The sequence below is a fragment of the Oncorhynchus nerka genome, unplaced genomic scaffold (assembly GCF_034236695.1).
Source record: "Oncorhynchus nerka isolate Pitt River unplaced genomic scaffold, Oner_Uvic_2.0 unplaced_scaffold_687, whole genome shotgun sequence".
Taxonomy (NCBI): domain Eukaryota; kingdom Metazoa; phylum Chordata; class Actinopteri; order Salmoniformes; family Salmonidae; genus Oncorhynchus; species Oncorhynchus nerka.
Window position 1 is genome coordinate 135,001 of NW_027040476.1, and position 14,919 is coordinate 149,919.

General features: G+C 44.0%; 1 protein-coding gene across 1 annotated transcript in view; it reads left to right on the top strand.

The window, feature by feature from the left end:
- The window catches only part of LOC135571215 (OTU domain-containing protein 7A-like), a 128,825-nt gene that overhangs the window by 43,427 nt on the left and 70,479 nt on the right, over positions 1–14,919 (top strand). Inside the window, 1 exon segment of the mRNA XM_065017002.1 lies at positions 12,573–12,726. Within this exon segment, the coding sequence (XP_064873074.1) occupies positions 12,642–12,726 (85 nt within the window). The 5' untranslated portion in view covers positions 12,573–12,641.

Consider the following 14,919-nt stretch of genomic DNA (forward strand, 5'->3'; position numbering starts at 1 on the left):
GTAGATATAGTAGAGGGGTAGGGGTTTGGTCTGACAGTAGATATAGTAGAGGGGTAAATGTAGGTGTTTGGTCTGACAGTAGATATAGTAGAGGGGTAGGGGTTTGGTCTGACAGTAGATATAGTAGAGGGGTAAATATAGGGGTTTGGTCTGACAGTAGATATAGTAGAGGGGTAAATGTAGGGGTTTGGTCTGACAGTAGATATAGTAGAGGGGTAAATGTAGAGGTTTGGTCTGACAGTAGATATAGTAGAGGGGTAGGGGTTTGGTCTGACAGTAGATATAGTAGAGGGGTAGGGGTTTGGTCTGACAGTAGATATAGTAGAGGGGTAGAGGTTTGGTCTGACAGTAGATATAGTAGAGAGGTAAATGTAGGGGTTTGGTCTGACAGTAGATATAGTAGAGGGGTAAATATAGAGGTTTGACTGACAGTAGATATAGTAGAGGGGTAAATATAGGGGTTTGGTCTGACTGTAGATATAGTAGAGGGTAAATATAGAGGTTTGGTCTGACAGTAGATATAGTAGGGGGGTAGGGGTTTGGTCTGACAGTAGATATAGTAGAGGGGTAGGGGTTTGGTCTGACAGTAGATATAGTAGAGGGGTAGGGGTTTGGTCTGACAGTAGATATAGTAGAGGGGTAGGGGTTTGGTCTGACAGTAGATATAGTAGAGGGGTAGGGGTTTGGTCTGACAGTAGATATAGTAGGGGGGTAAATATAGAGGTTTGGTCTGACAGTAGATATAGTAGAGGGGTAAATATAGAGGTTTGGTCTGACAGTAGATATAGTAGAGGGGTAGGGGTTTGGTCTGACAGTAGATATAGTAGAGGGGTAAATGTAGGTTTGGTCTGACAGTAGATATAGTAGAGGGGTAGGGGTTTGGTCTGACAGTAGATATAGTAGAGGGTGTAGGGTTTGGTCTGACAGTAGATATAGTAGAGGGGTAGGGGTTTGGTCTGACAGTAGATATAGTAGAGGGGTAAATATAGGGGTTTGGTCTGACAGTAGATATAGTAGAGGGGTAAATATAGAGGTTTGGTCTGACAGTAGATATAGTAGAGGGTAAATATAGGGGTTTGGTCTGACAGTAGATATAGTAGAGGGTAAATATAGGGGTTTGGTCTGACAGTAGATATAGTAGGGGTAGGGTTTTGGTCTGACAGTAGATATAGTAGAGGGGTAAATATAGAGGTTTGGTCTGACAGTAGATATAGTAGAGGGGTAGGGGTTTGGTCTGACAGTAGATATAGTAGAGGGGTAAATATAGGGGTTTGGTCTGACAGTAGATATAGTAGAGTGGTAGTGGTTTGGTCTGACAGTAGATATAGTAGAGGGGTAAATGTAGGGGTTTGGTCTGACAGTAGATATAGTAGAGGGTAAATATAGGGGTTTGGTCTGACAGTAGATATAGTAGAGGGGTAAATATAGGGGTTTGGTCTGACAGTAGATATAGTAGAGGGTAATGTTAAGGGGTTTGGTCTGACAGTAGATATAGTAGAGGGGTAAATATAGAGGTTTGGTCTGACAGTAGATATAGTAGAGGTGTAAATGTAGGGGTTTGGTCTGACAGTAGATATAGTAGAGGGGTAGGGGTTTGGTCTGACAGTAGATATAGTAGAGGGGTAAATATAGGGGTTTGGTCTGACAGTAGATATAGTAGAGGTGTAAATGTAGGGGTTTGGTCTGACAGTAGATATAGTAGAGGGGTAGGGGTTTGGTCTGACAGTAGATATAGTAGAGGGGTAGGGGTTTGGTCTGACAGTAGATATAGTAGAGGGTTAAATATAGGGGTTTGGTCTGACAGTAGATATAGTAGAGGGGTAAATATAGAGGTTTGGTCTGACAGTAGATATAGTAGAGGGGTAGGGGTTTGGTCTGACAGTAGATATAGTAGAGGGTTAAATATAGGGGTTTGGTCTGACAGTAGATATAGTAGAGGGGTATGGGGTTTGGTCTGACAGTAGATATAGTAGAGGGGTAGGGGTTTGGTCTGACAGTAGATATAGTAGAGGGGTAGGGGTTTGGTCTGACAGTAGATATAGTAGAGGGGTAAATATAGAGGTTTGGTCTGACAGTAGATATAGTAGAGGGGTAGGGGTTTGGTCTGACAGTAGATATAGTAGAGGGGTAAATATAGGGGTTTGGTCTGACAGTAGATATAGTAGAGGGGTAAATATAGAGGTTTGTTCTGACTGTAGATATAGTAGAGGGGTAGGGGTTTGGTCTGACAGTAGATATAGTAGAGGGGTAGGGGTTTGGTCTGACAGTAGATATAGTAGAGGGGTAAATGTAGGTGTTTGGTCTGACAGTAGATATAGTAGAGGGGTAGGGGTTTGGTCTGACAGTAGATATAGTAGAGGGGTAAATATAGGGGTTTGGTCTGACAGTAGATATAGTAGAGGGGTAAATGTAGGGGTTTGGTCTGACAGTAGATATAGTAGAGGGTAAATGTAGAGGTTTGGTCTGACAGTAGATATAGTAGAGGGGTAGGGGTTTGGTCTGACAGTAGATATAGTAGAGGGTAGGGGTTTGGTCTGACAGTAGATATAGTAGAGGGGTAGAGGTTTGGTCTGACAGTAGATATAGTAGAGGGGTAAATGTAGGGGTTTGGTCTGACAGTAGATATAGTAGAGGGGTAAATATAGAGGTTTGACTGACAGTAGATATAGTAGAGGGGTAAATATAGGGGTTTGGTCTGACTGTAGATATAGTAGAGGGTAAATATAGAGGTTTGGTCTGACAGTAGATATAGTAGGGGGGTAGGGGTTTGGTCTGACAGTAGATATAGTAGAGGGGTAGGGGTTTGGTCTGACAGTAGATATAGTAGAGGGGTAGGGGTTTGGTCTGACAGTAGATATAGTAGAGGGGTAGGGGTTTGGTCTGACAGTAGATATAGTAGAGGGGTAGGGGTTTGGTCTGACAGTAGATATAGTAGGGGGGTAAATATAGAGGTTTGGTCTGACAGTAGATATAGTAGAGGGGTAAATATAGAGGTTTGGTCTGACAGTAGATATAGTAGAGGGGTAGGGGTTTGGTCTGACAGTAGATATAGTAGAGGGGTAAATGTAGAGGTTTGGTCTGACAGTAGATATAGTAGAGGGGTAAATGTAGAGGTTTGGTCTGACAGTAGATATAGTAGAGGGGTAGGGGTTTGGTCTGACAGTAGATATAGTAGAGGGGTAGGGGTTTGGTCTGACAGTAGATATAGTAGAGGGGTAGAGGTTTGGTCTGACAGTAGATATAGTAGAGAGGTAAATATAGAGGTTTGGTCTGACAGTAGATATAGTAGAGGGGTAAATATAGAGGTTTGGTCTGACAGTAGATATAGTAGAGGGGTAAATATAGAGGTTTGGTCTGACTGTAGATATAGTAGAGGGGTAAATATAGGGGTTTGGTCTGACTGTAGATATAGTAGAGGGGTAGGGGTTTGGTCTGACAGTAGATATAGTAGAGGGGTAAATATAGAGGTTTGGTCTGACAGTAGATATAGTAGAGGGTAAATGTAGGGGATTGGTCTGACAGTAGATTTAGTAGAGGGGTAGGGGTTTGGTCTGACAGTAGATATAGTAGAGGGGTAAATGTAGGGATTTGGTCTGACAGTAGATATAGTAGAGGGTAAATGTAGGGGTTTGGTCTGACAGTAGATATAGTAGAGGGGTAGGGGTTTGGTCTGACAGTATATATAGTAGAGGGGTAAATATAGAGGTTTGGTCTGACAGTAGATATAGTAGAGGGTAAATATAGAGGTTTGGTCTGACAGTAGATATAGTAGAGGGGTAAATGTAGGGGTTTGGTCTGACTGTAGATATAGTAGAGGGGTAAATGTAGGGGTTTGGTCTGACAGTAGATATAGTAGAGGGGTAGGGGTTTGGTCTGACTGTAGATATAGTAGAGGGGTAAATGTAGGGGTTTGGTCTGACTGTAGATATAGTAGAGGGGTAGGGGTTTGGTCTGACAGTAGATATAGTAGAGGGGTAAATGTAGGGGTTTGGTCTGACAGTAGATATAGTAGAGGGGTAAATATAGAGGTTTGGTCTGACAGTAGATATAGTAGAGGGGTAAATATAGAGGTTTGGTCTGACAGTAGATATAGTAGAGGGGTAGGGGTTTGGTCTGACAGTAGATATAGTAGAGGGGTAGGGGTTTGGTCTGACAGTAGATATAGTAGAGGGGTAGGGGTTTGGTCTGACAGTAGATATAGTAGAGGGGTAAATGTAGGGGTTTGGTCTGACAGTAGATATAGTAGAGGGGTAAATGTAGGGGTTTGGTCTGACAGTAGATATAGTAGAGGGGTAAATGTAGGGGTTTGGTCTGACAGTAGATATAGTAGAGGGGTAAATATAGAGGTTTGACTGACAGTAGATATAGTAGAGGGGTAAATATAGGGGTTTGGTCTGACTGTAGATATAGTAGAGGGTAAATATAGAGGTTTGGTCTGACAGTAGATATAGTAGGGGGTAGGGGTTTGGTCTGACAGTAGATATAGTAGAGGGGTAGGGGTTTGGTCTGACAGTAGATATAGTAGAGGGTAGGGGTTTGGTCTGACAGTAGATATAGTAGAGGGGTAGGGGTTTGGTCTGACAGTAGATATAGTAGAGGGGTAGGGGTTTGGTCTGACAGTAGATATAGTAGGGGGGTAAATATAGAGGTTTGGTCTGACAGTAGATATAGTAGAGGGGTAAATATAGAGGTTTGGTCTGACAGTAGATATAGTAGAGGGGTAGGGGTTTGGTCTGACAGTAGATATAGTAGAGGGGTAAATGTAGAGGTTTGGTCTGACAGTAGATATAGTAGAGGGGTAAATATAGAGGTTTGGTCTGACAGTAGATATAGTAGAGGGGTAGGGGTTTGGTCTGACAGTAGATATAGTAGAGGGGTAAATGTAGAGGTTTGGTCTGACAGTAGATATAGTAGAGGGGTAAATGTAGAGGTTTGACTGAAGGTTACTTCCTGAACCAGGGTCATTATGATGAGGTAGACAGTAGACTGAATATGCACTTCCAGAACCAGGGTCATTATGATGAGGTATACAGTAGACTGAAGGTTACTTCCAGAACCAGGGTCATTATGATGAGGTAGACAGTAGACTGAAGGTAACTTCCAGAACCAGGGTCATTATGATGGGTAGACAGTAGACTGAAGGTTACTTCCAGAACCAGGGTCATTATGATGAGGTAGACATTAGACTGAAGGTAACTTCCAGAACCAGGGTCATTATGATGAGGTATACAGTAGACTGAAGGTAACTTCCAGAACCAGGGTCATTATGATGAGGTAGACAGTAGACTGAAGGTAACTTCCAGAACCAGGGTCATTATGATGAGGTAGACAGTAGACTGAAGGTTACTTCCAGAACCAGGGTCATTATGATGAGGTATACAGTAGACTGAAGGTAACTTCCAGAACCAGGGTCATTATGATGAGGTAGACAGTAGACTGGAGGTTACTTCCAGAACCAGGGTCATTATGATGAGGTAGACAGTAGACTGAATATGCACTTCCAGAACCAGGGTCATTATGATGAGGTAGACAGTAGACTGAAGGTAACTTCCAGAACCAGGGTCATTATGATGAGGTAGACAGTAGACTGGAGGTTACTTCCAGAACCAGGGTCATTATGATGAGGTAGACAGTAGACTGAATATGCACTTCCAGAACCAGGGTCATTATGATGAGGTAGACAGTAGACTGAAGGTAACTTCCAGAACCAGGGTCATTATGATGAGGTAGACAGTAGACTGAAGGTAACTTCCAGAACCAGGGTCATTATGATGAGGTAGACAGTAGACTGAAGGTTACTTCCAGAACCAGGGTCATTATGATGAGGTAGACAGTAGACTGAAGGTTACTTCCAGAACCAGGGTCATTATGATGAGGTAGACAGTAGACTGAAGGTAACTTCCAGAACCAGGGTCATTATGATGAGGTATACAGTAGACTGAAGGTTACTTCCAGAACCAGGGTCATTATGATGAGGTAGACAGTAGACTGAAGGTTACTTTCAGAACCAGGGTCATTATGATGAGGTAGACAGTAGACTGAAGGTTACTTCCAGAACCAGGGTCATTATGATGAGGTAGACAGTAGACTGAAGGTTACTTCCAGAACCAGGGTCATTATGATGAGGTAGACAGTAGACTGAAGGTTACTTCCAGAACCAGGGTCATTATGATGAGGTAGACAGTAGACTGAAGGTAACTTCCAGAACCAGGGTCATTATGATGAGGTATACAGTAGACTGAAGGTTACTTCCAGAACCAGGGTCATTATGATGAGGTAGACAGTAGACTGAAGGTTACTTTCAGAACCAGGGTCATTATGATGAGGTAGACAGTAGACTGAAGGTTACTTCCAGAACCAGGGTCATTATGATGAGGTAGACAGTAGACTGAAGGTTACTTCCAGAACCAGGGTCATTATGATGAGGTAGACAGTAGACTGAAGGTTACTTCCAGAACCAGGGTCATTATGATGAGGTAGACAGTAGACTGGAGGTAACTTCCAGAACCAGGGTCATTATGATGAGGTATACAGTAGACTGAAGGTTACTTCCAGAACCAGGGTCATTATGATGAGGTAGACAGTAGACTGGAGGTAACTTCCAGAACCAGGGTCATTATGATGAGGTAGACAGTAGACTGGAGGTAACTTCCAGAACCAGGGTCATTATGATGAGGTATACAGTAGACTGAAGGTTACTTCCAGAACCAGGGTCATTATGATGAGGTAGACAGTAGACTGGAGGTAACTTCTAGAAGAGGGTCATTATGATGATGTCTCCATAGATCATTGTCAGGTTACTTCATTCTCTGCCTATCATTTCAGTATTTCAATGTTCAATGCCTGTTAGAATACACTTCTATATCATTAGGCAATGAGGGCTTCTGGGTTGGCTGCTAGAAGATCATATATCGTATGTCTCCATCTATCATTGTCAGGTTCTCTCTCTCTGCTAGAAGATCGTATATCGTATGTCTCCATCTATCATTGTCAGGTTCTCTCTCTCTGCTAGAAGATCATATATCGTATGTCTCCATCTATCATTGTCAGGTTTCTCTCTCTCTGCTAGAAGATCGTATATCGTATATCTCCATCTATCATTGTCAGGTTTCTCTCTCTCTGCTAGAAGATCATATATTACATTTACATTTACATTTAAGTCATTTAGCAGACGCTCTTATCCAGAGCGACTTACAAATTGGTGCGTTCACCTTAAGACATCCAGTGGAACAGCCACTTTACAATAGTGCATCTAAATCTTTTAAGGGGGGGGGTGAGAAGGATTACTTTATCCTATCCTAGGTATTCCTGAAAGAGGTGGGGTTTCAGGTGTCTCCGGAAGGTGGTGATTGACTCCGCTGTCCTGGCGTCGTGAGGGAGTTTGTTCCACCATTGGGGGGCCAGAGCAGCGAACAGTTTTGACTGGGCTGCGCGGGAACTGTACTTCCTCAGTGGTAGGGAGGCGAGCAGGCCAGAGGTGGATGAACGCAGTGCCCTTGTTTGGGTGTAGGGCCTGATCAGAGCCTGGAGGTACTGAGGTGCCGTTCCCTCACAGCTCCGTAGGCAAGCACCATGGTCTTGTAGCGGATACGAGCTTCAACTGGAAGCCAGTGGAGAGAGCGGAGGAGCGGGGTGACGTGAGAGAACTTGGGAAGGTTGAACACCAGACGGGCTGCGGCGTTCTGGATGAGTTGTAGGGGTTTAATGGCACAGGCAGGGAGCCCAGCCAACAGCGAGTTGCAGTAATCCAGACGGGAGATGACAAGTGCCTGGATTAGGACCTGCGCTGCTTCCTGTGTGAGGCAGGGTCGTACTCTGCGGATGTTGTAGAGCATGAACCTACAAGAACGGGCCACCGCCTTGATGTTAGTTGAGAACGACAGGGTGTTGTCCAGGATCACGCCAAGGTTCTTAGTGCTCTGGGAGGAGGACACAATGGAGTTGTCAACCGTGATGGCGAGATCATGGAATGGGCAGTCCTTCCCCGGGAGGAAGAGCAGCTCCGTCTTGCCGAGGTTCAGCTTGAGGTGGTGATCCGTCATCCACACTGATATGTCTGCCAGACATGCAGAGATGCGATTCGCCACCTGGTCATCAGAAGGGGGAAAGGAGAAGATTAATTTTGTGTCGTCTGCATAGCAATGAATATTGTAGATGTGGTTATATATTTCCCCTCGAACTGTTTCCGTGAATTTGTAAGAAATTATGCAAACGTTTTATTTGCGTAAAAACGTAGTTTCTGCTGTTAATCAGTTTCTGCTGTTAATCATTTTCCAAATCGGAGAGACTTAAGGTCTCCTATGACCCCTCAAGTCTCCCTATCAGTGGAGTGTGAAGAGCACTGAAACCCAAATCACTACTTTCCACATTACAACTATGAGTCACTCTGAGAGACAGAGTCAGAGGGAGAGAGAGAAAAAAGAGAGAGAGAGAGAGAGAGAGAGAGAGAGAGAGAGAGAGAGGAGACACATATTGACCTCTGATTACACAGACCAACAAAGAATTAGAAAACAAATCCAATTTTGATAAACTCCCATATCTACTGGGTGAAATACCACAGTGTGACATCACAGCAGCAATTACATGTATTTGTGACCTTTTGCAACAAGAAAAGGTCAACCAGTGAAAAACAGACACCATTGTAAATACAACCCATATTTATGTTCATTTACTTTCCCTGTTGTACTGTAACTATTTGCACATCGTAAATATAAATAATATGACATTTAAAATGTCTTTATTCTTTTGGAACTTTTGTGAGTATAATGTTTATTTCACTTTTGTTTATAATCTATTTCACGTGCTTTGTCAATGTTGAAATATGCTTCCCCATGCCAATAAAGCCCTTAAATTGAAATTTAATTGAAATCACTCACTCACTCACTCACTCACTCACTCACTCACTCACTCACTCATTCACACACACACTCACTCACTCACTCACTCACTCACTCACTCACTCACACTCACTCACTCACACACTCACACACTCACTCACTCATTCACACTCACTCATTCACCACTCACTCACTCACTCACTCACTCACTCACTCACTCACTCACTCACACACACACACTCACTCACTCACTTTAATTGAAATTGAGAGAGAGACAGAGAGAGTTTCACACGTCAGTGTCAAGACAGGACGGGTACACCTCGCTCCTCTCCTTACACAGTACCACTAGTGAACTAATGATGAGTCACACACACACACACACACCTACACACCTACACACACACCTACAAACACACACACACACACACACACACACCTACACACACACCTACAAACACACACACACACACACACACACACACACACACACACACACATATGGGAGGTGACAGAGGGAGGGAAAGTTTACTGTTCACTATTATTGTTTATTTGACTTTTGTATATTATCTACCTCACTTGCGTTGGCAATGTTAACATATTGCTTCCCATGCCAATAAAGCCCCTTGAATTGAATTACATTTAATTGAGAGAGAGACAGAGAGACAGAAAGAGAGATTACTATAGTTCACAACATTAGACAGCCCTTGGAGCACTACTCCACACTTCTCTACACTACACTACACTACACTACTCCACACTTCTACACTACACTACTCTACTACACTACACCACACTACTCTACTACACTACACCACACTACACTACTCTACTACACTACACTACACTACTCTACTACACTACACCACACTACACTACTCTACACTACACTACTCTACACTACACTACACTACTCTACACTACACTACTCTACACTACACTACACTACTCTACACTACTCTACTCTACACTACACTACTCTACACTACTCTACACTACTCTACACTACACTACTCTACACTACTCTACACTACACCACACTACTCTACACTACTCTACACTACACTACACTACACTACACTACTCTACACTACACTACTCTACACTACACTACACTACTCTACACTACACCACACTACACTATACACTACACTACACCACACTACTCTACACTACTCTACTCTACACTACACTACTCTACACTACTCTACTCTACACTACACTACTCTACACTACACTACTCTACACTACTCTACACTACACTACACTACTCTACACTACTCTACACTACTCTACACTACACCACACTACACTACTCTACACTACTCTACTCTACACTACACTACTCTACACTACTCTACTCTACACTACACTACACTACACTACACTACACTACTCTACACTACACTACACTACACTACACTACTCTACACTACTCTACACTACTCTACACTACACTACTCTACACTACACTTCTCTACACTACTCTACACTACACTACTCTACACCACACTACACCACTCTACACTACACCACACTACTCTACTCTACACTACACTACTCTACACTACTCTACTCTACACTACACTACTCTACACTACACTACACTACTCTACACTACTCTACACTACACTACACTACTCTACACTACTCTACACTACACTACTCTACACTACACTACACCACACTACACTACTCTACACTACTCTACACTACACTACTCTACACTACACTACACTACTCTACACTACACTACTCTACACTACACTACACTACACTACTCTACACTACACTACTCTACACTACTCTACACTACACTACTCTACACTACACTACACTACTCTACACTACACTACACTACACTACACCACACCACACTTCTCTACACTACACTACTCTACACTACACTACACTACACTACTCTACACCACACCACACTTCTCTAACTACACTACACTACTCTACACTACACTACTCTACACTACTCTACACTACTCTACACTACACTACACCACACTACACTAATCTACACTACTCTACACTACACTACTCTACACTACACTACACTACTCTACACTACACTACACTACTCTACACTACACTACACTACTCTACACTACTCTACACTACACTACACCACACTACACTACTCTACACTACTCTACACTACACTACTCTACACTACACTACACTACTCTACACTACACTACACTACACTACACTACACTACACTACTCTACACTACTCTACACTACACTACTCTACACTACTCTACACTACACTACACTACACTACACTACTCTACTCTACACTACACTACTCTACACTACACTACTCTACACTACACTACACTACTCTACACTAGTCTACACTACACTACACTACTCTACACTACTCTACACCACACCACCCTTCTCTAACTACACTACACTACACTACTCTGCACTACTCTACACTACTCTACACTACTCTACACTACTCTACACTACACTACTCTACACTACACTACACTACTCTACACTACACTACACTACACTACACTACTCTACACTACACTACTCTACACTACACTACTCTACACTACACTACTCTACACTACTCTACACTACACCACACTACTCTACTCTACACTTCTCTACACTACACTACACTACACTACTCTACTCTACACTACACTACTCTACACTACACTACTCTACACTACACTTCTCTACACTACACTACACTACTCTACTCTACACTACACTACACTACACCACACTACTCTACACTTCTCTACACTACACTACACTACACCACACTGCACTTCTCTACACTACACTACACTACTCTACACTACACTACACTACTCTACACTACACTACACTACACTACTCTACACTACTCTACACCACACCACACTTCTCTAACTACACTACACTACACTACTCTGCACTACACTACACTACACTACTCTACACTACTCTACACCACACTACTCTACACTCCACTACTCTACACTACTCTACACTACACTACACTACTCTACACTCCACTACTCTACACTACTCTACACCACACTACTCTACACTCCACTACACTCCACTACTCTACACTACTCTACACTACTCTACACTCCACTACTCTACACTACTCTACACCACACTACTCTAACTCCACTACACTACTCTAACTCCACTACACTACTCTAACTCCACGACACTACTCTACACTACTCTACACCACACCACACTACTCTAACTACACTACACTACACTACACTACACTACTCTACACTTCTCTACACTACACTACTTTACACTACTCTACACTACACTCCAACCCACTCATAAATACAAACATACTGTGTGGAGGCAACCATACACGTGCAGCTGTACACACACGTTCAAGTCAACCTTTTTCTCCGAGGCGCAGTGTGATGTCCCCTGGACTATGACAGGCTACTGTTGTGACACTTTGGTTAGTTCACACTGCCTTCGCAAAGCTACAAGTATGAACTCATCAAACTGGTTGTGTTTGTCTGTGTGTGTGTGTGTGTGTGTGTGTGTGTGTGTGTGTGTGTGTGTGTGTGTGTCTGTGTGTGTCTGTGTGTGTGTGTGTCTGTGTGTGTGTGTCTGTGTGTCTGTGTCTGTGTCTGTGTCTGTCTGTGTCTGTGCATGTGTGCGTCTGTGCGTCTGTGTGTGTGTCTGTCTGTGTGTGTGTGTGTGTGTGTGTGTGTGTGTGTCCTCGTGTTCCCAGATGACAGTGTGAAGGCTGGCGTCCACTAAGGTGACCGTAGCGGCCTGGGCAGCCCATCCACATGATCACATGACTCTGGACATGGACGCCGTCCTGTCGGACTTCATCAGGTCCACTGGGGCGGAGCCTGGGCTGGCCAGAGATCTGCTGGAAGGTAAGACCAGAACCGTTAGATAGGACTGGGCTGGCCAGAGATCTGCTGGAAGGTAAGACCAGAACCGTTAGATAGGACTGGGTTAGGTACGGCTGGGTCAGACTGGGTTAGGTAGGACTGGGTTAGATAGGACTGGACTGGGTTAGACAGGGCTGGGTGAGGTAGGACTGGGCTAGATCGGACTGGGCTGGGTTAGATAGGACTGGGTTAGGTACGGCTGGGTTAGGTAGGACTGGGTTAGGTAGGACTGGGTTAGGTACGGCTGGGTTAGATAGGACTGGACTTGGTAAGGTAGCATTGGGTTAGATAGGACTGGGTTAGGTAGGACTGGGTTAGACAGGGCTGGGTGAGGTAGGTGCCCTCTGTTTCCTGTGTCCTAGAGATGTTTCCTACTGTCAGGTGCCCTACTCTGTTTCCTATGTCCTAGAGATGTTTCCTTCAGTAAGGTCTCCTCCTCTGTTTCCTATGTCCTAGAGATGTTTCCTTCAGTAAGGTCTCCTCTGTTTCCTGAGTCCTAGAGATGTTTCCTTCAGTCAGGTCTCCTCCTCTGTTTCCTGTGTCCTAGAGATGTTTCCTACTGTCAGGTGCCCTCCTCTGTTTCCTGTGTCCTAGAGATGTTTCCTACTGTCAGGTGCCCTACTCTGTTTCCTATGTCCTAGAGATGTTTCCCTCAGTAAGGTCTCCTCCTCTGTTTCCTATGTCCTAGAGATGTTTCCTTCAGTAAGGTCTCCTCTGTTTCCTGAGTCCTAGAGATGTTTCCTTCAGTCAGGTCTCCTCCTCTGTTTCCTGTTTCCTAGAGATGTTTCCTTCAGTCAGGTCTCCTCCTCTGTGTCCTGTTTCCTAGAGATGTTTCCTACTGTCAGGTGCCCTACTCTGTTTCCTATGTCCTAGAGACGTTTCCTTCAGTAAGGTCTCCTCCTCTGTTTCCTGTTTCCTAGAGATGTTTCCTTCAGTCAGGTCTCCTCCTCTGTTTCCTATGTCCTAGAGATGTTTCCTTCAGTAAGGTCCCCTCCTCTGTTTCCTGTGTCCTAGAGATGTTTCCTTCAGTCAGGTCTCCTCCTCTGTTTCCTATGTCCTAGAGATGTTTCCTTCAGTAAGGTCCCCTCCTCTGTTTCCTGTGTCCTAGAGATGTTTCCTTCAGTCAGGTCTCCTCCTCTGTTTCCTGTGTCCTAGAGATGTTTCCTTCAGTCAGGTCTCCTCCTCTGTTTCCTATGTCCTAGAGATGTTTCCTTCAGTAAGGTCCCCTCCTCTGTTTCCTGTGTCCTAGAGATGTTTCCTTCAGTAAGGTCTCCTCTGTTTCCTGTTTCCTAGAGATGTTTCCTACAGTCAGGTCTCCTACTCTGTTTCCTGTTTCCTATAGATTTTACCTACAGTCAGGTCTCCTCCTCTGCTTCCTGTTTCCTATAGATGTTACCTACAGGAAGGTACACCTCCTCTGTTTCCTGTCGTGGAGTAGTCTCAGTGGTTACTGTGAGGTTACTACAGTAGCTCTCCGGTCCATGTCTCTTCCACCTACATAGACATTGTGATGCGGTAGCCCTGTAGGTTGAAAACATGTGAAACAGAGAGCAGGAGAAAGAAAAGAAATGTCCTGTAGGAAAATGTCATATTTTCTTTTCTTAGTCTCTTTCTGACGGCCTCAACGAACAGAACCAGGACGTGATGCCGACGGACATCATTTCAGGGAACAGTTCATGTCACGACGACCATGAACTCATTAAAGTCAGAAAGCAAGGCGCTGTATTTGGTGAGGAAACACAGGCGGACAGAACAGGCTAGCTGGCAGATGAAGAGGAGGAGCCTTGTCTCATTCTGGCTTCAATCCATCTTCATCATCCCTCTCTCTCTTTGATCAGACATCACTTTTTCATTAGAGCTGAGACAGAGAGAGAGAGAGAGAGAGAGAGAGAGAGAGAGAGAGAAAATACCCTTAAATTGAAATTAGAGAGAGAGAGAGAGGCTGGCTGGCAGGGAGGGAGGGAGGGAGTGAGAGGGTGGAGGGAGGGAAATAAGGAATGAGAGAGAGTTAAAGAGAAAGATAGGAGAGGGACAGAAAGATAGGAGAGAGAGAGAGAGAGTGGTAATGAATAATGTAGTTATATCCTCAGCTGTCTCTATTCTGTGTCGGCTGGTGACTCTTACTGTTGTAAATCTTCTAATGCGGCCATTGAAGGATACAAGATGTTTATCGAC